We start from the raw sequence: 26,274 nt of genomic DNA, 5'->3' as shown, positions 1-26,274 counted from the left end.
AGACGCATAGTTCAGTAGTGTTACCTCGTCAGCAACACCTGAGTTCGGTTGCTGATGGTTCAACACTTGAGTTTCAGGGTGGTTCTATCCGGTTCTGGGCAACATGACTGAGACGCTGCAAATTACCACCAGGCAGAAGGCACTGACAAACATCAAGTGAAAAAATAAAAATCAAACTTTATACTAATCAATCCAGTCAGTATCGGCCCCCACTGTACACCCTTCTCCCCTCCACAGGAGTGAGGCATGGGGGGATGGTAGATTGACAGTTACTAAGGGGCTCCTGCGAAGGACGGCCTTACATAATTTTACTATACATCTTAATTATTTGTGTTTCCATGTTAGATTTGCATTAAAAAATGACAATAATTAGGTGATGAATGCTTGCTTGACAAAATTTGGATGACAGCGGATGGTGTGGCGGTGGTGTGGGATGCTGTGAGCAGCAGCAAGGGTTGCGGTGCTCAGCTGTTGGCGGTGGCAGAGGCAGAGGTCTCTGATGCGGCAGACAAGAGTGCACTGTGATCCACTGAAACTTCTGCCGTGATGGGCGATGCACGATTCACAAAGGGGTGGGGGAAGGGGTTAACACTGGTGGAGCACTTCACATGCATATTTTGTTGCTTACATGTTAAGAAGGGCCATGCCTTTCCTTTTGGGTAGATATTATGTATTTCCTATTCATTTCTACTCACTACTATCTTTTACTGACTACTACAGTATGGGGGCAGCAAGGAACACTTTTGCTCCCATTTCTTGCTTAAGCGTGGTATTCCCCAGGAGGTTGCTGTTCAGGGACAGCAGGAGGGGGTGACCAAAGTCACGCAAAAAGTCCTTTTCTAAATGCTACCCATAGCATTAAACCAATAAAGATAATTACTAAAGGGGTACATACAGAACTAGGAATAAGTATATGACTGTGATACTGGTGGTGGTGCCAATCCGTGATGTGCGCGGTGGCACGATCTAGCGTAATCTGCCCTAACTCTTTGTTTACCAGGTCAGTTGAAGACTGTACCAACTGGTAATGTGAGTGATTGGGGAGAGATGGCCAATTGTCAGGTGATGGTAGTACCATTGGTTGCTCTGGTAAATACCACATGAGAGGAGGGAGTCGCACATTTTGGGTGTAGGGTAAGTGTGCAAACACTTCCTCGGTGGGGGTAGCGATATTGCAGTGAGAGCTGTTAAATAGTAAACTGCTACTGTTAAGTAGCACTCGGTAGGGCTGAGTTGCTCAAAGGTATACGTAACATATGATCATGGCTGTTATGGGGTAGAGTACAGTGTATAGAAAGCTATTGCCTATGGCAACAAACTGAGGTTCAGTTATGGGTAGAACTAGATGGCTACAGAGGGGGGTTGCTTGCTCCGAGAGAAACAACGCGACTTCGTATGCCTTTTTGTGAGTGTGAAGGATGAGCGTTGAGCACATGTAGTACTTTCCCTGTTGGCAGCTTTGCAAAGCACCCTTGGAAAGGACAGAATGAGTCCCCCCGGTTCTTACTCATAACCAGAATTTCACAATTTTTCCTTATATCATAAACTTGTACAGAATGCCAGTACACTGGAAAAGCGTGGATACGGTAGCTTTCAAATTCACAATTAGCACAAAAGACTGGTAGGTGGATCACAGTATTCAAGTAATCGTGGTCTCGGGTCATTTGGACATGAGGGGAAATGTAGTATAATGCAAGAGTTGCTTCCCACATGGGATATATCATCTGTAGAGGGGCCGGGAGGCAGGATGAAATATTGGTTAAGATTTGTAGAAAAAGTTCAGCAGCTTTAAATTGGGACTTAGTCGATGACCTAGACTGTTCTGGATGATATTATGCAGAGAGCAGACATGTACTTGGGTGGCCTGCGCATTGTGTAAAAGTACCTGCAGGGTCTTCATCACCATAAGGATGGTGGTTACGTTGTTAAGTTCCTGATGGACCAAAGTGAGATTGTGCTGAATCGAATTACGTATTGCATCATACTGGTGGTCTAATTCAGCAGCAGTTTCATGCACTTGGTGAGTGGTCGCAAAACGGTTATCTTCTATGTGTGTGATGTATTATAGCCTCATGGTTGTCTTCTGCCATGTGTAGGGAAGCATCCAAACTATCCGCATCTGATTGATCGGGTGTGCCAAAAACTGTTTTCAAGATTGTACCGTCAGCATTAAACCATGTCCGCTTAGTGCAGCGCAAGGGTACGGCATCGGATATGCTACGCAGTTGTCCCTGACTATGCGTAATTACTTGTCGTAGATCGCGCAATGTGCGGAGAGCTTCTCTCTGATCGGCACATACTAATAACCTCTTGCAGGTTAACAACCTCTTCACCACATCTTGCAACATGAATTCTTCCTCTTTAAGTGCAGATAGACCCAAGTTGGTAGATATTACTACCTGGTGTGGAGTATACAATAGGTTATTCAACCAAACATTCAAACATAGCTCCTGAATTGGATGGGTGATTCCAAAACGGTGGAAGGCTGAGAACAATGGCAATAAGGGCGAGCACCAAGTAATATATCTTTGTGTTAGCACACTGGAAGACAAGAAGACGTTAACACACTAATAGCAGCGTCATGGTGGCAGGTGGTAGAACAGGGTGCAGGCAGTCAGGCTTGAGTACCTACAAGTACGAATTAATTTTGTAAGCTGCAGCTAATGGTTATTTTGCAAAAGGGAAGTATTACATTAGTTGAAGAAGCAGTAAGTAAATACCTGAAATTTTAGTGGCAGTTGAAAAGTCGATGGTGAACTCAAATGTCAAATGCACACTATGTCATGGGGTAATCCAAACTGGCAACTCCAGGGGACGGTAGGGGTATAAATTAGTAACAACGGGGTAGTGGGGGGAAGAGGGGGAGGGGGGGGGGGGGGGTTGGTATGGTCATGCTGACAAAAGGCTTACACATCCACTTGATCAGCATGAGCACAAAAGGGCAGGGTTACATTAATCAATACCTGTAATCAGTACGTAGGCGGAATTCGTGGTATGTAGGAGTTTCATAAGTTATTTGCTGAATTGGAAGCTTAAGTACTGGACATTGGGGTTTAGGAAGAAAAGGGATTTTTCCAATGAGAAGAATCATGTTATGTTTAACGCAGAGTTTGTTCTTGGTATATTTGTGTACAGCCATCCGCGATCGCAACGCCAGGGTTGCCCAACATACTGGCCAGTTATGCTGAGAGGCCCACCCACGACAAACTGGGAAGGTGTTCACGTTAAAGAGTAAGGAATGGAGTATGATCGTGAACAGGCTTAGGTAACGGATTTCAGAATAAAACTGCTTCAGCGGTGATACCTACTAGTTGCAGGGTACGGAGATATGGGACTGGATACACACATCTACTGGGTGATTGGTCACTTGCTCAGATAACTAGCTGAAACACAGATTTTTCCCAACGGTAATACCTCAGAAAGTAGTTAATGGGCCACTGCAATCAAGGGAGGAGCAATACCTCTATGATATGGCTGGAAAAGCATGTCTAATATACAGGGTTATATTAGTTCTTGTGGTCCTGCCAGAAGGCATAGCCAAGCTACCCTTCCCTGATGGAAGAAAGGAAAAAGACAGAATAGATATGTTGACCCAGCAGTAGGGTAAGAGAAAAAGGGGTGGGCAAAAAATCATCTGCAGCGACTAATACGGCAGTAGTCCACAGGGACTTCCACAGCAGAATCGGTCGCCTACCGCTGGCCTAGCAGAAGAGTAAGGAACCGAGTCAATGAAATTTGGCCTCTACTAAACTGGGTTTACCAAGGGTCAAAACAGGACTGGTCTTAGTTAACCAGCAGGGAACCGACTATGTAACTAGAGGAGCAGGAGGCTGAACGTGGCAACAACAGAGAAATTCCAACTGTAGAAGTCATATTGGAATAGGAAAGGCTTCCTTCCCCCTCCCTCTGGGGGGAGGCAATGATGCATAGATGAAAGAGACAGGTGGGTGTTATACATAAAACATATTCAAGGAAATGCAGTATCTTCAATAGTGCAGAAATGCTAGGTTGTTACCCTGATCCTCACATATAATAGGCTTTAGTCAACAACGACAAGTGTTGGCACGGTAATTGAGAAGGGTCCCAGCAATAGAGACATGTACATGTGGACAGAGGGAAGGATAGCTTGGTATGCTAACGAGAAGTGAGAAATTAAATAGAAGATTCGGAGTGTTGGAATCAAAGAAGAAAATATGACAGACCCCAAAGACAGGAAAACCCCCCTCCCCCCCTACCCAGGTTCCCCCACTGTTCCAGTACTTCACTGTGGCATCGGAGGGAGAAGTGTGTTCGGCCTTCCCTGCACAACGGCCCTGCCACAGCTTCACGTTCCCAGTCCCTGAAAATTAACCCCAACACTCCCTATTAACTGTTCAATGAAGGGTAAACAATTAGTATTCTGCAAGACAAAGTAATGGATATAGAATTTAAGTTGCAAATGACACAGGAGCTTCATATCAGCACTGAAAAAATATTATGAGATGAAAGACAAGGGCCCAAGAATGGGTGGATAGCCCAGGGGCATGACACTGATTGAGCCTCTGAGTTCAGTGGCAAAATAGCCTGACAGTAGGCTGGGTGCAGGATGAACACTGCTAGACTATAGTAGTCGTACTGAGAGACAAGAGCCACGGACGTATAGACAAAAGGGATAGGTAGACGATCAATTTACGAAACCGAAAATTGAAAGAATAAATCGATCAGCTGGGCACTCTGTGGGTGCTAACCACAACGTGCAAGGTACACGGCCCTGGAGGAGTGTAGGACAGAATATCGGAAAGGAGCCATCAGACATATTGGCAGATTGTTCCCTCTGGGTGGAGAGAATAATGCACAGATGAAAGAGATCGATTTACGAAACTGAAAATTGAAAGAATAAATCAATCAGCTGGGCGCTCTGCAGGCACTAACCACAACGTGCAAGGAACATGGCCCTGGAGGAGTGTAGTGGAAAGTAATTGTTGAGGTGGGAACGAGCAACTCAAAGCAACAGCAGGAACCCGGTGGAATGCATGGGCAAGGAAGACATAGAGTGAATACATGTTGGGGGAGGGGGGGATTTAACTACAAAATTCCTAAAATCCCCAAAGTAACAAGGTGAGCTATGAAAAATAGGGGCTAGAACTACCACAATAAAGTGTAATAAACTACTATAGTGTAGTAGCACAATCTTCAACAAGATAGCGCGTAACCGTGCTTGGGCAATTGCATCACGTCATGGGCACTACTCATCCACAAACAAATGCTTATTTCAGTGGGAGCTTCCATCTTGGAACATCACGGGTGTGTTTGTTTGAATAAACAAACGGGTGCCTCTCACTTCCTAAATGTACGTTGGAGCACTGTACCCAAAAGGTAGCAGTGTCTATTTTCATGCTCGCTCATAACAACTTCTCTTCATCAATTAATTACTTCATAAGAAGTAAGGTGAATAATAATGAAAGCTACATTTGTGTGGATGAACTCTTAAATGTGCAACTCACACATGGGGTGCTAACTACTATTCTTCATATACTTGGGTGAAATTTGATCATATCTCTCCTACCACAAAATCTATCTCGCTTACCGCTCTACAGCGAGAGGGTAGCATACTTCTTCTCAGCTTCAGGGGCGAATTCAACTGGGGTGCTTCACTCACTTCTAAACATACCTGACCGGCTTTGGGTCGAAGAGAAAGAAAAAGAAAAATACAAGTTATTGGTACCAATTATTAACTGGCTATCAACTGACAATGCGTAGTGGCTCGGACATCACTCAACACTGCTAAGCATACAAAAGGCATATACTACAGAGTGGTGAAACAATTTATCAGACTCTGTACTGGGAAAACAGGTAACATTATGAAGCTGGCTGGAGGCAGTAACAGACCAAGGCGACAGAAGCAGGTATGAAGTTAGTGCTGAGGTTGCAGCGCAGTGTGCGCGGGCGACACACAGAGATAACGAGACAGTGGCGAGGCACGTGTGATGTTGAGCTAACCAAGAGCGGCACGTCTTGAGTGAGCAACACCTTGGGCATTGTAACTAACCACTGGTAGACATAGTCCATAAAAATTAGGAAGATTAAAGCGAAACTAGTGTTTGTTGCTAATAGTATTGACCAACAAAATAGTAAAGAAGGGTTGAATAGACTGTGATGAGCACGTAATGGTGCAACCATTAATGAATTCGGAAAAAGAGTAGGTAGTCGGTTATGAAGGTACGTGAGACTAGGTGGAGGGTGGGAGGATAGTACTATTCGACGGGGGAGGTTCGGAACAGCAAAGCGCCACCAAACTAAATGTCGATGTGCTGGAAGACACCTCTGTAACAATGCGCTTCATTATTGAGGTGTGTTTCCGCTTCACGATCCATCAGCTGGAGGTCGCTTGTTTCTAAACTTCCCACGGAGGTTTAGCCTGATTAGCGGACATGAGAGTGAGGGACTCACAATCTTTTGTAATCTTAAGGCAGCTTGAAAGAAAACAGGGAAACAAATGCTTCGAAAATGACAATAGACTTAGCTCATCTGCAAAGCAATGGAACAGTGGAGTATTAGTTGCAAAAATTGGATGAGAATTCAAAGTATCGCAATCTATTGAACAAGAAAGGACACACAGAATGGACAATGCAAGGAGGGGGCTCCACATACTAGGTTTGACAACAAAATGAAACATTCAACAATGTAGGATTGTAAAAAGTAACATTGGAGAAGAATTTTTGTAAGGTAAACTTGATGCATTCTTTTGAAAGGCAAAACAAAATCATTGTCAATAAAGGAGATCCAAAAATGAAATATAGTATAATACAAAAATTCTGCAACAAAGCTGAATTTAGGGCAAATAGCTTAATATCATCAAATAGGAAATACTTATACAGTAGTTGGGAGAGGGTACCTTTAAACACTTAATACTCTCGTTGCATGTGGACATGTTGGGGGCTTAGGAATGCAAATAAATTTACAAGTTGAAGTTACTCGGTCAGTGAGGTGGAAGGACGGAGGAAATTATGTTTATAATAGGTATTGCATAGAACATGTGGTGCTGTTCTGTGTTAAAGTTCTATGCATTGTTTGCGAAGATAGTTCTAGTAAGTGTATATTAATTTACTTGCGGAAGACAGACACGCTGACGGCACGCGGAGAGCGGGGAAGGAAGGAGAAGTAGGGGGGTGGGGGCTCAGGTGGTGACAGCTGGGCGCAGCTTGTGGGGCAGCGCGGGTTGGTGGAGTGGCAGGGGGGTACTGCAGTGTCAGATGAGTGTCTCTGCCCTTTACATAATGGCTGCTGCACATGCAGCTGCCTGGTTTACAACACCAGCTGATTTTGACAGGTTGAGCACATGTGTTCACAGTTTTGCAGTATCAGTGTTCAAATGGGAAAATTACATAATGCAATCTCTTCTTCATGCAATATTCTTATTTAGAATGAACTGTATTGGTACTGAACATAGAGCTGCTTTCTGACCACTAGGCGTGTCATAACACATAAATGACATAAATAGAAATAAAATAAGTAAAACACAGGTTAAAACTAGTGGTTAGAACTAGGCCAGCATTGCAGAACAGGCTGGGCTGGTAAAACTCAAACAGTCTTTTTCAGAGAGCGATGCCAGGGTGACATTTTGGTTATTATAGTATGGGAGCATAAAATACAAATTATAGGGATAAAATGTTTACTTGAAAAGAGGAAGAAGAAGAAAAAATAATAATAATAAGGTGGTTGCTTGAATCTTGTTACATTCTCCTTTGATTGATCAAACTGGGAATCTCTTAGGCACAAAATTGCATCTCCTTTTCTAATCCCTAGATCTGAGAGCATAAGAATGCTTCGATCTGAGCCTGTATCTGGGGGCAGGGGAACTTTCCATTTTCTCCACTTCACAGGAGGAGCAGAACCTGTGGAAGGTCCAGTGCTTCTCTCAGAAGGTTGTGGGAGGGGCATAGTTCCTGAGTAGGGTTTTAACCTGTCAAAATGAACAATCAGCTTGCAGTCAGGCAGTTGTTGTTCTGCATTAACAGGGGAAGTAAGCCGAATAATTGAATATGGTCCATCATACAAGGGGGTAAGTTTCTTCACTCTTCCTTTCTTTACACTAGTTTTTTTCAGTAAAACCGAATCACCAGGTTTGTAGGGGGGGATAACATTTTTATTTCTTCTTTCTATCTGCTTCCGGATTGCCTTGTGGTTGTTCCCTTGTACCTTCTTCCAAATGGCCATAAGGCAGCGGACTAGCTCCTTAACAGCTGTGTGATCGATTCCCGGAGGTAATTTATCAATCTCAAGATATATTCCATAGGGCAGCCAAACACTATCTCATAAAGGGTATGTTCAGTGGCTTCGTGGAAACGGCTGTTGCACCCACATGCCACGTATGGAATGTATCTTTGGCAGTCGCTGTGGGTTGAGTTGATGTAATAGGAAATCATTCGTTTCACAGTGCGTTAAACATGTTCAATGCGGCGACTTGTCTGAGGGTGAAAAGGGGTGGTTCTCCCCTTTCTAATTCCCAGCAATTTGCAAACTTGGAAAAATAAGGTGGGCATAAAGTTAGTTCCTTGGTCAGTTGTAATGGCTTCAGGGCTTCCGAAAGGAAGGACAAGATGATCTACAAAAGCTCATGCTGTGGTTTCAGCTGACATGTCAGTGATGGGTACCAAAATAAGGTATCGGGAAAAATGATCAATAATAGATAGAATATATTTACTTCCTTCTGTACTTACTGGAAGTGGCCCTACTACATCTAAAGCGACAAACTGAAAATGTTTTGATGCCTTGGGAAGAGATTGTAAGGGAATTTTGATTTGTGGGGGTGGTGCTCTTTGGGCACATGGTAGACAATTTTTTATATACTTAGCAACATCTTGCCATCTATTGTCCCCCAAATACTTCGCAAAAATGCGGGTGTTTGTGGTTCTTTGTCGAATGTGGCAAGCTTGGGTGCTTTTATGGCACTGGGCAATAATTTTTGATTGCAAATCTTTTGGTATTACTATACGTTTACTCAGGGGGGTCTTACGATATAGAATTCCATCCTCTGTAACAAAATCCAGATGGGAGTGGTACTGGCAGCATTTTGCATCATTTTCCTGGGAGTCTTTTAATTCGTCAGTTAGTACATCACCTGTTTGAGCTACTCTCACCTTTCTACTAAGGGCGTCAGAATTCTGGTGCAATCTTCCAGTTTTGTGTTGCACTTGGTAATCATACTCACTCAAATTCAGGGCCCAGCGTGTGAGGCAGCTGCTAGGGTCTTTTAAATTTAATAGCCATTACAGTGCCACATGATCTGTTACTACTGTAAATTTTCTCCTGGAAAGGTAGCATCTAAAGTAGCTAACTCCAAATGTTAGGACCAGTAATTCTTTCTCTGTTGTATTGTAATTGATTTCCGCCTGGTTCAGCTGACGGAATGCGTAACCAATTGGTGTTTCCTCACCGTCAATAATTTGACTGAGAACAGCTCCTACAGCAAAAGATGCATCACATGAGTGAATGAACGGTTTTTGAAAATCAGGATAGATCAACAAGGGGGAACTAGTTAGAACATCTCTGAGATGCTGCACGGCAGCTTCACACTCGGAGGTCCATTGAGAGGGTACATTTTTTTTCGACAGGTGGGTAAGGGTTTTAGCTATTGTGGCATAGTCCTTTACAAAACACCTATAATAATTGCTGAGTCCCAGAAAGCTTTGCAATTCTTTTACATTCTTAGGGGACGGGAAGGTAGCAATATCAACAATGTAGGAAATGATAGATTGCTAGTTACCATAAGGAGACACATAAAGTCACAGACAGACAAAATTAGAAGACACTTACACAAAGCTGTCAGCCACAGCCTCCATTAGCAAAAGAGAAACAGAGAAACACACTATTCAGACATATGAGAAAGCACACATCACACACAAGGCTGCTAACTGTGGCAGCTCAGGCCAGAATGCAACTTGTTGCAATTTTAGTTGCATTCTGGCCTGAGCTGCCAGAGTTGGCAGTCATCTGTGCATGATGTGTGCTTGCTTGATGTGTGTGTGAGTGGTAACGTAATGTGTCTTCTTTACATTAAGCAGCAATCTTTTCTTACATTATTAATATTACATTAACATTTTCTTACTCTGATCTGAAATGATGAGAGCTACCCTGTGTAGTCAATGTGGCTGACACTCTTTATCTCACCCCCCCTCGCCATGAACCATGGACCTTGCTGTTGTTGTGGAGGCTTGCGTGCCTAAGCGATACAGGTAGCCATACTGTAGGTGCAACCACAACAGAAGGGTATCTGTTGAGAGGCCAGACAAACGTGTAGGTCCTGAAGAGGGGCAGCAACCTTTTCAGTAGTTGCAGCAGCAACAGTCTGGATGATTGACTGATCTGGCCTTGTAACACTAACCAAAATGGCCCTGCTGTGCTGGTACTGCGAACAGCTGAAAGCAAGGGGAAACTACAGCTGTGATTTTTCCCGATGGCATGCAGCTCTATTGTAGCGTTAAATGATGATGGCGTCCTTTTGGGTAAAATATTCCGGAGGTAAAATAGTCCTCTATTCTGATCTCTGGGTGGGGACTACTCAGGTGGATGTTGTTATCAGGAGAAAGAAAACTGGTATTCTACGGGTCAGAGCGTGCAATGTCACATTCCTTAATCGGGCAGGTAGGTTAGAAAATTTAAAAAGGGAAATGGATAGGTTAAAGTTAGATATAGTGGGAATTAGTGAAGTTTGGTGGCAGGAGGAACAAGATGTCTGGTCAGGCGAATACAGGGTTACAAATATAAAATTAAATAGGGGTAATGCAGGAGTAGGTTTAATAATGAATAAAAAAATAGGGATGCAGTTAAGCTGCTACAAACAGCATAGTGAACACATTGTTGTGGGCAAGATAGATACGTAGCCCATGCCTACCACAGTAGTGCAAGTTTATATGCCAGCTCGCTTCGCAGATGATGAAGAGATTGATGAAATGTTTGATGAGATTAAAGAAATTATTCAGAGAGTGAAGGGAGATGAAAATTTAATGGTAATGGGAGACTGGAACGTGACAGTAGGAAAAGGAAGAGAAGGAAACATAGTAGGTGAATATGGATTGGTTGGAAGAAATGAAAGAGGAAGCCACCTGGTAGAATTCTGCACAGAGCATAACTTAATCATAGCTAACACTTGGTTCAAGAATCATGAAAGAAGGTTGTATACATGGAAGAAGCCTGGAGATACTGGAAGGTTTCAGATAGATTATATAATGGTAAGACAGAGGTTTAGGAACCAGCTTCTAATTGTAAGACATTTCCAGGAGTAGATGTGGACTCTGACCACAATCTGTTGGTTATGAACTGTGGATTAAAACTGAAGAAACTGCAAAAAGATGGGAACTTAAGGAGATGGGACCTGGATAAACTGACAGAATCAGAGGTTGTACAGAGTTTCAGGGAGAGCATAAGGGAACAATTGACAGTAATGGGGGAAAGAAATACAGTAGAAGAAGAATGGGTAGGTTTGAGCGATGAAATAGTGAAGGCAGCAGATGATCAAGTAGGTAAAAAGATGAGGGCTAATAGAAATCCTTGGGTAACAGAAGAGATACTGAATTTAATTGATGAAAGGAGAAACTACAAAAATGCAGCAAGTGAAGCAGGCAAAAAGGAATACAAACGTCTCAAAACAGAGATCGACAGGAAGTGCAAAATGGCTAAGCGGGGATGGCTAGAGGACAAATGTAAGGATGTAGAGGCTTATCTCATGAGGGGTAAGATAGATACTGCCTACAGGAAAATTAAAGAGACCTTTGGAGAAAAGAGAACCACTTGCATGAATATCAAGGGCTCAGATGGAAACCCAGTTCTAAGCAAAGAAGGGAAAGCAGAAAGGTGGAAGGAGTATATAGAGGGTCTATACAAGGGTGATGTACTTGAGGACAATATTATGGAAATGGAAGAGGATGTAGATGAAGATGAAATGGGAGATATGATACTGCGTGAAGAGTTTGACAGAGCACTGAAAGACCTGAGTCGCAACAACGCTCCGGGAGTAGACAACATTCCATTAGAACTACTGACAGCCTTGGGAGATCCAGTCCTGACATAACTCTATCATCTGGTGAGCAAGATGTATGAGACAGGTGAAATACCCTCAGACTTCAAGAAGAATATAATAATTCCAATCCCAAAGAAAGCAGGTGTTGTCAGATGAGAAAATTACCGAACTATCAGTTTAATAAGCCACGGCTGCAAAATGCTAACACAAAGTCTTTACGGACGAATGGAAAAGTGGTAGAAGCTGGCCTCCGGTAAGATCAGTTTGAATTCCATAGAATATATGAGACAATACTGACTGTACGACTTATCTTAGAAAATAGATTAAGGAAATGCAAACCTACATTTCTAGCATTTGTAGACTTAGAGAAAGCTTTTGACAATGTTGACTGGAATACTCTCTTTCAGATTCTGAAGGTGGAATGGGTCAAATACAGGGAGTGAAAGGCTATTTACAATTTATACAGAAATCAGATGGCAGTTATAAGAGTTGAGGGGCATGAAAGGGAAGCAGTGGTTGGGAAGGGAGTGCGACAGGGTTGTAGCCTATCCCCTATGATATTCATTCTGTATTTTGAGCAAGCAGTGAAGGAAACAAAAGAAAAATTCAGAGTAGAAATTAAAGTCCATGGAGAAGATATAAAAACTTTGAGCTACGCCGACGACATTGTAATTCTGTCAGAGACAGCAAATGACCAAGAAGAGCAACAGAACAGAATGGACAGTGTGTTGAAAGGAGGATATAAGATGAACATCAACAAAAGCAAAGTGAGGATAATGGTGTAGTTGAATTAAATTGGGTAACGCAGAGGGAATTAGAGTAGGAAATGAGACGCTTAAAGTAGTAAATGAGTTTTTCTATTTGGGGAGCAAAATAATTGATGATGGTTGAAGAAGAGAGGATATAAAATGTAGACTGGCAATGGCAAGGAAAGTGTTTCTGAAGAAGAGATATTTGTTAACATCGAGTATAGATGTAAGTGTCAGGAAGTCATTTCTGAAAGTATTTGTATGGAGTGTAGCCATGTGTGGAAGTGAAACATGGACATAAATAGTTTAGACAAGAAGAGAGTAGAAGCTTTCAAAATGTGGTGCTACAGAAGAATGCTGAAGATTAGATGGGTAGATCACATAACTAATGAGGAGGTATTGAATAGAATTGGGGACAAGAGAAATTTGTGGCACAACTTGAATAGAAGAAGGAATCATTCAGTAGGACATATTCTGAGGCATCAGGGGATCACCAATGTATTATTGGAGGGCAGCATGAAGGGTAAAAATCGTAGAGGGAGACCAAGAGATGAATACACTAAACAAATTCAGAAGGATGTAGGTTGCAGTAGGTACTGGAAGATGAAGAACCTTGCACAGGATGGAGTAGCATGGAGAGCTGCATCAAATTGGTCTCTGGACTGAAGACCACAACAACAACAACAACAACAACAACTCTTATCTCTTACAAACCTGCATGCCTGTCTGCCCAGGTATGAGGGTGTGGTCCTACAATTCCACACATGATCACAGAGGTTGAGAAATCTGCATGTGAAATAGTCACAGAATTATCTGTCCCCCTAGTTTAAGCTCTTCACCTGATTCCTTATCAGAGAAGCACAATCATTTTCAGATACAATGTTGGTAACCGCTAGCTCACTATTCATCCCACATTTGTGATTAGCTCTCTCCTCCAGTTCAGCCAGCCACTTGTAGGAACTGAGGGTGTCCTCTGAACCCAGGTGCCAAGCTTCATTCATAGTGAGATGCACCATAATTTGCCGCCGGCCGCATCCAATAAACTCAGTAGCTGCTGGCAGAAGCATCTTCACATCCCAGATCTCCCAGAAAACATACTGAGTGGCCTCTGCCTGTCCTCCTCAACTTGGCTGTTATTTCCCTAAGAGGTTCCATCACTCTCCTAATGTAGATGCTCTCAGTTTCCAAGAAACCTACGCCCTTCAGTTGTTGAGACCTTTCTGTGTCAATAGATGAAGGAGAAACCATGTGGCTTGCACGCACTTTTACCTTCTGCTTATATATTTGCAACAACACAGTTGTTTGCCATTCAACATCAGGTGAGTGTAGACTACCCATGTCAGGGGTATCAGAAGATGCCGCAACACCACTGCTCTAGAGGCATCGGAGGTGCTGTAGCTTTCACCACAGCTGTCTTGGAGCTAAGCAGAGCAGCAACCTGAGATATGCAGAATGAGATTTTCACTCTGCAGCAGAGTGTGCGCTGATGTGAAACTTCCTGACACATTAAAACTGTGTGCCGGACCGAGACTCGAACTCGGGAACTTCGCCTTTCACGGGCAAGTGCTCTACCAACTGAGCTACCCAAGCACGACTCACAACCCGTCCTCACAGCTTCAATTCTGCCAGTACCTCGTCTCTTACCTTCCAAACTTCACAGAAGCTCTTCTGGGAACCTTGCAGAACTAGCACTCCTGGAAGAAAGGTCCTGAGTTCGAGTCTCAGTCCGGCACACAGTTTTAATCTGTCAGGAAGTTTCAACCTGAGATATGATGACCATGATTAAATCATCTTCCAACAGTACTTCAGGAAAATTATATGTATAAATTAAGAACTCACATTTCATAAAAAGTATATTTTATGGATTTTAGAACTTCTGCATTTATGTTCACTTCAAAACATTCTGTTTATTAATATGCTATCATTAATTAAGGAACCGCTGGACACACTATGGAATGATATAAACATGGCGGAAGTTGTCACTCAAGGTGCCAGGCTGAGACTGAAATTAATATGCAAACATATGATCTGTAATAAAGGGAGGTTCTGGGAAAAAATTATACATGTGTCATATCTAAATCTTAATGGAGTTAAAACATTAATACTATATAATGTTTTTCATTTATTTAAAGATATAGTTAACATTTTTATGATTTTTTTGTGAAGGTATAATTTTTCTGACTGCTGAGTCTTTAACTGACCTAAATCATCCATTGAACATAAGGATAAAAAAATAAACCATCAAAAGCAGCGTCATACAGTAGTCTTCTTGTGAAAACCAATTTATTTGCCAGGATCACTATGTTAACAAAATTTTTTGATTACTAGTTTCAGCAATAGGAATATTAATCTTCAGACGCATAAAACCAGCCTGTGGTAGCTACATCATACAGTGCTTAAACCACTTTGTCACATTAGGACCATACAATATGCATAAGGCAATAAGAGGCATTACAATGAAATGCGAGGTGTGTTACCATAATCTTTGTACTACGTGGAATACGAATGGCTTGAATGAAATAGATACACACCACATCTTGCCTCTTCATGATATAAAGCCATGTTGGCTGCGATAGAGTAACTGACGACAGCAGTACAAATTTATAGATCATCTCCAGTATTGAATGATCATGTCAGGTAACCATAAAAGCAGATTCATTAAAAATCCTTTGACAGGCATTGCGTACTTTGCCACCAGACAATAGTTTTGCTAAATCAACTGTTAAACACATCATAAAAATCATTAGGTCACTGGAATGTAGTAATTCTTCTGCTTATGATGGTATGTCTGTCAAACTATGAAAAGTTTGTACTGACCTTTGAGTTATCATAGTAATCAGTCTGTGAGTCAGGATGCATTTCCTGAAAGACTGAAGTAAGCATAACACCATTTATAAAAGCAAAGATAAGCAAGTGACTTCAAATTATAAACAATCCATGTTCTCAAAGTTTTTTGAGATTGCAGCTTACAGCAAAATACTGGAATCACATTTCTGAGAATAACCATGTAAGAACAATTTTGTTTGACTTTAGTAATGGCTTATTTCCAGAGAAAGCAATATATGATCCTACAAACCCAGTTACATTAGAACTACTCAAGAAAAGTTATCCTCTTGGTATTTTTTTATCTCGCCAAACTCTTCGACTGTGTAGATCATAGAATTCCACTAGGTAATCTAAAATAGTGTAGCATCACCCCTCGCAGGGATAGCATCATATATAAAAGTTGCATAAATGATAAGTATGATATGGTGCAAAAAGCACCCTGGTATGAGTGTTGTGGATGTATGGTACCAAAGTAGCCTATGGTAGCTGGTGATGCGTATGACTGAGCTTGTTCTACACCCTTCAGTGCTCACCTAAGATGGGATATAGAAAATTACATGTCAACGAATTAATGAATGAGAGATGTAAACCATGAAAGACAAACAATGTTATTACATAACATTCCGCACAAAAAATTCTCCCAATTTCTGTATTTCAATATGATCATATCTGGTGCTTGTGAGGATGGGCATCATCATGTCCGTCAATCTAGACATATATTTCTAGACATATAGGTAAAGAAATTATTGTATTGGAAGATTAAGTTCTTTACAGGGAACAATGTTGCTGCCATTGAATGAAAATGATGATGTAATATGGTTTCATGGACCTTAACAGTTGCCATTTCTGCCTTGGTAGTCATCAGGGAAGGAAGGGCAACTGTTAAGGTCCACGAAACCATAGGATACTATCATTATATGTTCATTCAAGCCATTACAGAACTTCATTATACTTCATAGTTAAAGCAGACACAGTGGGGGGAATGTTTCCCTGTTGTTTGTGTTACTTAAACACTCTCTGAGGTCAGGGGCATCTTCATTTGGTTGTTAGGCCAAATTTGTGGTTCTTGCCACTGAAACTTCTGCTTTTTCCCATTGGCATGTGTTATATATACAGTAGCTCAGAGTACTTCTAATTAATTTACCATTGTTGTCACAGATGCTCCAACTAGGTGGACATCAACATCAAGAGTAATGTGTAAGACCTGTATTTATGGGACATTATTTCTGTGATCATTGATGTACTAGTGGCATAGAATTGTTGCAAAAATGCTATATCCATGGAGAGAAAGTAAAACACAGTGACAGTGCATTACATTTAAGTTGGAACATTAGTTCTTAATGAAGTGTTTAGAACATGATGGTGTTATTACTTTGACTAATATCTCTAGCCCAACAATAGAAATAATCATAAGACTTCAATTTATTGTTACCTTTATTTTTTCAAGTTGTGATTTGTCAAAAGAAACAAGCACTGTAACTCTGCAGGGTGTCCCAAAAGTGATGTATCCACTTTTTTAATATCTCTTTAATTAAAGCAGATAGACAGGAAAAATACTTTGTCAGATACATTAAGGTGGTATAGGCTCAAAAGACCACCTTCCACCACAGTACATTGTTGATGACTTAGAACAGAGTGGCATGCCAGTTTTATTGATTCTAATGCAATAGCATTGCAGGCTTGCTCGGATTGCTCACTTAGATCATCCAGTGTTTGTGGTTTGCAGCATACAATGCATTCTTGACAGTACTCCAAAGACAGAAGTCTGAAAAGGCTAAATCTGGGGATTGAACTGGATACACCACAGCACTTCCTCTTCACCCTCTCCATCTCAAAGGGATTTTGCAGTTGAGAAATTACCCGACAACTAGTGGAAAGTGAGGTGGTGTACCATCCTGTTGAAAGTAATAATCTCCATTGCCAAAATGTCATTAAGACCTGGTGTTATGATGTGGAAAATTTCTAGGTAACAGTCACCTCTTCAAAGAAGTATGACATGATTAATCCACTAGATGAGAGATCACACCAGACTGTAACCATATCAGTTACACATGGATTATCATCAGCATAGCACACACAATTATGGTGATTAATTGTCACATTAAAGTTAAAGGTGGTTTCATCCAACCACACACACTGAAAAACCACTCACAAAATTCAATTCACCTATTGGGATCATTCACATTCATAGCATGGAGAAGAATCATAATGTAAGGCTTCCATCTCTGAGTGCACATAATTCTGTGAACATTGGTTTTACTGAGAGCACTGCACCACAATTTTTTTCGTGGATTGTGTGTATGTGTGAATCACTGCATCAGCTCTTTACTTATCCCTTTAACATACCTTTTTTCTGCTACCACCCTTCTTCAGATCATGTACTATTCCACTGATTTCAAAATTGTCTCAGGCTCCTGTAACTGTTAACCATACAGATGGTGGTGTTCCAAATTCAACTCCCCAATGTTGTTGAACCTCACTCACATTCCCTGTTTTCCAATGACATTTTAGCACCAACTTCAGTATCTCAAATGAGACCTCCATATTTATTTCTAATACTGGACCAAATGAAGCATTGCTCACTTTTTTACTGGCTTAAAATTATTCCTATCTGCTTTAATTACAGAAAGATACAGTTTGAAATAATGTATATGTTGCTTTGGGACACCTGTATTAAGAGATATTGGATCATTATCTTTGACCTTTCTGCCGACGCAGATGTAATACAAATTCTCACCTATTCCAGAACGAAGATCCAATGGGAAAAAAATAATACACAGATAGTAAACTCAAAGAAATTTAAAATAACAAAGAAAGGAGCATTGAGGATTCAGAACTTAAATTTCAGAGACAATGGAAAATATAGTTGTATTGGTAAGTATTTTTGTTGTGTTGTCGTTTATTATTTTGCTATGTCAAAATGGTCAAATTTCTTTTCTGCCAGTGTTTTGCGAGCATGTTTTGTAATGTTTTCACCTTTTCTTAACATATCACAATTCACTGTTTGTTTGTTAAATTTCTGATAGGTACAAAGGCAAAATTCTGGTAGCATATTCATTGTCCACAAAAATTTATTTGGAGTTACAAATGTTGTTTATGTTTATCGTAAACTAAAAATATGTGTCAGAGCTGTCATACATGTATAATATTTACAACAGAGAGATTTTTACTCAGTGGTTAGTCCTATTTGAATCTTATGATGCTCTCAATGCTGCTACTGCTGCACTCTGTAATTATTATTGTCTACCTTAATTAGCATAGGTAGACCACAGTTTATGATCATTCACAATGGTAGTGATGCAGAGACTGAGGGAACAAACAAGCAATTCCTGTGGTCAATGACAGTGAAGTTCACAAAGAGAATTTCTAGCCAGGGGGTAGCGAAAATCATCGTAGGCTTGCACAAATAGTCCAGGGAGTGATCTGTATTGGAAAACATAAACACTGGCAAAATCAGTCACTCTGTTATCAATGACACATTTTAAAGGGTTCAGAGAATAGCAATAATTACCAGACAAGTATGGGGCCACATTATTTACAGACACTCTTGCGTCAGTGGATGGGCCCAAGTGACAAGCTCTTAGGAGCAGTGCCCTCTGCTGAGTTGCAGCCATGGTGTGAAGCCCAAGCATCTCTGACCATTCCTCCATATCGATACTTGGACTGAGCAACTAATCTAAATCTCTGTGTGACACTGAAAACTCTAACTATTATGTTTACATTCTGGTTGCAGTACAATGAATCACTTCTACAAGTTTATATTGTTAATAAATATTGCATCATTGTCAAATTTTAGTTACTGCATTAATGTGCATGCTTGAGTTAGGCTGGGGGGAATTATTAGGCAGAAGGTGCAGTGAAGTATGTGTAGCACAGGAGGACACAGGAAAAAACACAAAAATACACTAGGGGGTAACGCGATCAGTTCGGACATCCAGGAATAATTATAGTAGAGAGAAGAATGTGGGACACAAAATAGTGCAACCACAATCTGTGTGGTTACATAGCTGTCTGTTGGGTGCAGATGAGACTGTTGATACAGAGTGACTAAGAATTCAGAGTGTATGCAGTTTTGGAGGTGAGAATAAAAAATTGGAAAGTAGAGAAAGAAAGGACAGACATGAGTAATGCAATGCAATAGAGAATAGTGACAAAGAGGAATAGCACTGGCTTTTGGTATGGAAGGGAAGCAGCTAGGTAAAATGAAACAGTGGAAGATCTTCACCAACATATTTACTGTGTGGTGCATGGCAAAGTGTACCTTGTTTCGCTACTAGGCATTTCCTTTCTTATCTCATTTGCAAATGGAGCAGGGGAAAAACAACCGTCTATTCTAGTTTCATATAAGCCCTAATTTCCTTATTTTATCTTCATGGTCCTTACTGGAAATGTAAATTGGCAGCAGTAGAATTATTCTACTGTCAGCTTCAAATGATGGTTCTCTAAATTCTCTCATTAGTGTTTTCCAAAAAAAAAGTCACATTTCCTCCAGAACTCCTATTTGAGTTCATGAAGCAGAACTGTAACACTTGTGTGTCGATCAAACCTACAGATTACAAATGTAGCAATATGCCTTTGAAGTCTTCCTCTAATCCAACATGGTGGGTATCCCAGACACTGGAGCAGTACTCAAGGATAGGTCACTTTAGTGTTCTGTATGCAGTCTCCTTTATAGATGAGCTACACTTTCTTAAAATTCTCCCAATAAACTGAAGTTGACCACGTGCCTCTCCTACTACTGTCCTCATGTGCTCACTTCATTTCACATTGCTTTGCAGTGTTATGTCTATATATTTAATAGATATGATTGTGTCAAGTAAGACATTACTAAGGGTATATTTGAACATTATAGGATTGTTGTTTTCTTCTCATCTGCATTAACTTACATTTTTATATATTCAGAGCAAGCTACCATTCATCACATCAACTACAAATTCTGTCTATGTCATCTTGTATCCTCCTTCAGTCACTCAATGACACACTGCCCCATACACCACAGCTGCTGATTGCTGCTCATCCTGTCTGTCAGCTCACTTATGTATTCTGTGGGGCAATCCTGATGATGACCTTGTCTGTAATGAACACTTGCCATCGAGAACAGTGTACTGGGTTCTATTACTTAAGACATCTACAAACCAGTCAAATATCTGGGAACCTAGTCTGTTTGCCTGGACAGTCTCCAGGGTGGAATAACAACAATATGGAAAGGATAGCTGCTACTCAACACATAGAGGAGGCATCGAGCTGCAAACAGACACAATGAAGAGAATGCTAGAAATATTTATGCTATGAGACACAGCCCATCTCCAGAAGCAGAAAACTCACACACATTCATACAGCAGCAATAGCTCACACACACATGTGGCCACTGTCTTCAGATACTATGGACCCAGAGACAGTGACCACGTACAAATAATAGTGTCACTTCTGCCACCAAGTAAAAATATAGCCCTGTAAGCAATCGGAATGTGAAATATTTCCTTTTTTTATGTCAGTATGCTCTTTGTTGCTTGGCAACAGATGTTGATTTCTTTTATGAAATGACTGTTGGTGTAAGGGATTAAAAAGTTTGAAGTTTTCCATACAAAATGCAATGGTTATTGAGAAGGAAGACTCTGCACTGCTGGTAAAGTTGTTTTAGCAGAACAGCAGCAATAGTAGCACTGCAGTGCATGAATATTACCAACAGAAGCAGTGCAAAGATCTAAAAAAATTATCTAAAGAATTTGATCAGTAGATATGAAGAAACATGAAGAAACAGTTGAATTAGGTGGTGCAACAGAGAGAGAGAGAGAGAGAGAGAGAGAGAGAGAGAGAGAGAGGGGCAGCCCATTGCCATTGCAGTTGTTGTTGAAGTCGCTTTTGCTAAAGTCGATTGTGCAGCATGTGCCTCAAATTCTGCAGCCAGTGCTTGAGCTTTGTCACAAGAATTGTCTCTCCCCTGGTCAACAGTTCAAAAGATTTTGCAATGTATTTTACATTGATATCCCTACAAGATTCAGAATGAGGACAAAATGAATCCGCAAGGTAGGGTACAATGCTGTGACTTTACCCTTCATTTTTCGGCACACCTGGAAATGGATGACACATAGCCAGGGAATATTTCATGGACGGACGAGGCCCATTTTACTCTGCATGGTGCATTGACTGCACAGGGGGTCTACTCAGCCACATGTTGTACAGAAACATCCATAGTACTCAGCTTAAATGACTGTGTAATGTGGTTTCACAAGCTCCGTCATTCTCACTCCATTTTTTGAGGATATTACACCCCATTGGCCTGATAGGTGTACAGAGACATCTGCATGGTATGAGAATCTCCTTGTGCAACACATTATTCCAGCTTTGCTAGAACGCAACTGTGTCCACACCACTATTTTCATGCAAGATGGGGCGGCACCACACGTCACTTGCCAGGTGAAAGATTTGCTTGGAGAAAACTTTGGTAATGACCACATTATCTCTAGGCAATTTCAAGATATGATTAGATTAGGGGCGTATCACTCTGATTACACTGAGTATGCTGCGAACAGCTGTCGACTATACCATATTACAGATGCAGCATTTGCTGATTTGGGAAATCATATTGAACACATCTTGTAACTTGTAAATATGCCAGAACCTTTATTTACATGTGTTCGATTATTCCTCCCCTATACCTGCACCCACACTATGTCACTATGTTCTGATTGCTTACAGTGCCATATTTTCAAATTGTGGCAAAAAATGGAACTATTCCCCCCCCCCCCCCCCCCCTAGTGTACCCTACGAGTGCACCAGTTAATGAACATACCTATGATGTTTCAGCATCCTGCAGTGTATACAGGCCATACTGAAATGCTCAGAACACTGTCAGTTTAATTATAATCAACTAGTATGTGTGAGCTGTTATGTGAAAGTGTATGAATTTTCTACTTTTGGAAGAGGCCTTTGTCCAAAAGCTGAAGTATTTCTACCATTCATTTTCTTTGTGCCTCTCTGTGACTCAACAACTTCTCTAAGTGGTGAATAGCAATCTTACCTTTGCATATTGTTGTTGTTCCATCCTGGGCTATCCATTGTTTGATTATGTACTAATTGGTTTCTAATTAATATTTTATCACTATCTTGTAGGAGAGGAGACTATGCTGTGTATCAGTTTTTAAAGATGTTGATAGAAACCTAAGTTTAGAGTACAAATTAGAACTAGCTGTCAAAACAGTAGTTTATTTGAATGTTATGTCAACATTAACTGTCTTCTGTTCTTTTGTTTTTGTTTTTATAATTACACATAGCAGTATGTGAGCTGTCATATTTATTTGTTGTGTGATTTCAGCTGGATTATCCAGGGCAGATCTCTTCCTTTCTGTAAAGCAGCCTCTAGTGACAAGTTCAGAAGAACTGGAAAGGCATTCACATAATCGTTTGCAGCAACAGATGCCTATGAACGATAAGAACATACAGATGACAGGTGACTATGTGTAAAATGCACTATCAATTTATATCGCATTCTGTCATGAATAATTCTGTAACTATAACAACACCGTAAAATCAGAACTGGGGATTGGAGCTGACAGCAAAGATATTTCCAAAATTAAGGTGTTGAGTAAAATTGTAACAAATCAGGCTCAGATGTCAGAGTCAGTCAACACTTTTTTTTATAAATGTATCTAAATCAGATGTAAATGTACATGTTTAAGCAGAAAAAGTACGATTAAGGCACAAGGCAGAAGAATACTTTAACAAATATGAGAAAATGTCAGTTAAAAATGTAAAGAAAACTATATTACAGCTAAAAAACAAAAATTCTGCTGTGTGGGAATCTCCTGATTTTTTCAAAAATATTTGAAAAAGTGTTGGTAATACAAATTAAAAAAATTATAGTGAAATCAAACATAATTTCAGATAATCAATATGGCTTTCAAAAAGGCAAGAGTACAATGAGTTTGTGAACGAAATCAGTTCCACCCTAAACAAGTGAAGAAAAGTTGTAAGATTGTTCTGTGACCTCACAAAAGCATTTGATTGTGTAAACCATCAATTGCTCTGTATAAAATGGAAACATATGGAATTTGGGGTTGTGTTTTAGAGTAGTTTAGGTCATACCTCATGAACAGATAACAAAGTGTAGTTATATCATCAAGTAAGGGAAATTCCTTCTCTGAATGGATGATTAGTTCACAAGGCTCAATTCTGGATCCGATTGTGTTTTTACTCTATATAAATGATCTACTCCTGAACGTAAATTCACACTCAGTTTTATTCACTGATGGTACTTCTGCCCTTGTTGAAAGCAATGACCCCAAACAAATTCCTTCAACTGTTACTAAACTATTAGACAGTTTGGAAAACTGGTTCCAATTAAATGGGCTAAAACTGAATATTTGGAAAACACATTTGCTGCAGTTTAAAACTAAAACTCTAAGGTAAAAGAATTCCACATTAGTTATAGAAACCAAGAACTGAAAGAAGTGGACTGTGTTAAATTTTTAGGCATGCATGTGGACTAAAATCTATCCTGGTCTTCACACATGAATTATCTAGCAAGTAAATTAAACAGCCTGATATTTGCAATGAAGATTCTGTCATATTCAACTAACATGGAGACAAGAAAAATAGTTTACCACAGCTATTTTGAATCAGTTACAAGGTGTGGCATTATTTTTGGGGGAGACACAGGCAAAATGACTAGAATTGTAAAATTACAAAAATTAGTTGTTATAAATATGTCTAATGCAAAACCAAAAGTATCTTGTTACCCACTGTTAAGAAATTTAAAAATATTAAGTGCTCCACATTTGTACATTTATGAACTGATTATCTTTGTATACAGTGACCCAAAGTTATTCATAGACAATAAAGACAATAGCGTTAAACATCAATACAGTACTAGGAACAGGGAGAATTTCATGCTTCCCAACCATAGATTAAAGCTGTTTACACAAACCCCAGAATACATGGGCATGAAAATTCACAACATCCTAAAAAAGAAACAAATCATGAGAATGGAGATGGGGCAACTAAAGCAAAAACTACAACAGTTGTTAGTACAGAAATGTTATTATTCCTGAGAAGAATTTCTTAATGATAATGTGACAATCTGAGCAAGAAAGAAAGTGGCTGAAATGTTTTGTTGATTAAGCTTAGAAGTTTTATTTCTAATAAATGACTGTAATAATTATTCTCTTTTTACAGTAATACAGTTGTTAGGCTACACACAGTCTCTGTAAATTATAAACTATTGTTTCTGTAATACACATAAATTGTAATTGCAATATTGACAAGTTCCCTGTACATTATATCTTGTGATTTAACTCTTTATGTTATGGGACAATAAACATTCTGATTCTGATTCTCTAACTGAACTAGGAGCAAGACGGGACCTTTTCTCACAAGACTTGAGCCATGAGACACAACCAGAAGGTCAAATGAAGCTAGGACGAACATGGGCATCCCAATCAAGTTCATCTACTCTTCAGCCTTCCCTTTCATCACCAGAACCTCCAGGAGTTAAGGTAATTTGTAAATATATAGAGCATGAAGTACTTGTAGACCTCCAGAAGTTTTACTAACTTATTGTTCTGTTTGTGGGCATTTAAACTGTACCAAATCTTCAGTCCTCTCCCCAATTTATCTGTAGTTCACTTGCCTTAAACCATGTTATTCATGTGTCTTTTGCTTTTGATACATTAATATCTTGGTTGAAGGCTGGTGTCTTGTGCCTGTTGCATCATAGTAATAGACAAAAATGAGTACAGAATGAATTTCTGTTATTGTATTATAAATTACACATTTCAGTGATTTCTTGTACTTTAACCATACAAAAACACTGCTTTGTGTCATTCCTTTCTGCTTTTGGGTTACTATAAAGGCTAATAAAAGAAATACTGTATGAAAGAAGAGCCATTTAATGGACACTTATGGCTCATAACATTTAGTTTATTTAACACTAGCTGTATGCACTGCTGTGCTCACATATTAGTAGTTTTGTTATGATGAATGATGGTGACTTACAACTGGATTCTCATCCTCATTGAGCAATTGATAAACGCTCAGACTTGCTGACCTCTGTGTTAGTGCCATCTGCATCTCAGTAATGTATAACATATTTAAAAATATGAATAGTTCTCAAAAATATAATGCAACTACCAGACTTAAAAATGAAAAGATGGAATGGTTTTTTTAGAAATTAAAAAGTTTGAAAATCTCTTTGATATTGAAAAAAAAAAGAAAAGGTTGCTATAGAAATGGCTAAATCTGAACAGCTACTCAATGTAACAGGAGTTTTGCAAAATTATAAGAAATACAACTTTGCTGGCTTAAAAAATCATTGAAAATAATCATAGCAAAAATGACTGCAAAAGAAAAAAAATACAATCATTTGCTACACAGTTGTTTAATTTGTGACCATAAATTAAATTAAATAAAATATGAAATTTGAAAATCACAAAATATGTATTATTATCCACTACAGAATGGATGCCTGTTTCAAGGAATTAAGTTAGGCACTAAAATAAAATGCAGACTTTCTAAAATTAGTAAATAGCATTAAACTGATGAAGGAAGAAAATAAATAATATCAGCTGCTCTCACATGTCTACTTGTTCAGGTAAGCATAACTGCTGATGTAACACCATCCCTCCTCTTCCCAGTGCTCCCTGCCCTAAATGCCCTGTGCACACTGAAGTGGCACATGCAGCATTGCTGCCAAGTGGTGGGTGC

At 40.0% G+C, this 26,274-nt stretch overlaps 1 protein-coding gene across 1 annotated transcript in view; it reads left to right on the top strand.

Moving 5' to 3' along the window:
* Positions 1-26,274, top strand: part of LOC124615662 (protein madd-4) — a 514,315-nt gene that overhangs the window by 339,638 nt on the left and 148,403 nt on the right. The window contains exons 16-18 of the mRNA XM_047143690.1: positions 18,320-18,447; positions 22,889-23,023; positions 24,922-25,067. Coding sequence (XP_046999646.1) covers positions 18,320-18,447; positions 22,889-23,023; positions 24,922-25,067 — 409 coding nt within the window. The remainder of the gene's footprint in view (positions 1-18,319; positions 18,448-22,888; positions 23,024-24,921; positions 25,068-26,274) is intronic.

This window comes from Schistocerca americana, chromosome 5 (assembly GCF_021461395.2).
Source record: "Schistocerca americana isolate TAMUIC-IGC-003095 chromosome 5, iqSchAmer2.1, whole genome shotgun sequence".
Lineage (NCBI taxonomy): Eukaryota > Metazoa > Arthropoda > Insecta > Orthoptera > Acrididae > Schistocerca > Schistocerca americana.
The sequence above is the reverse complement of the archived record's forward strand: the minus strand, read 5'-3'. Positions and strand labels throughout refer to the sequence as shown.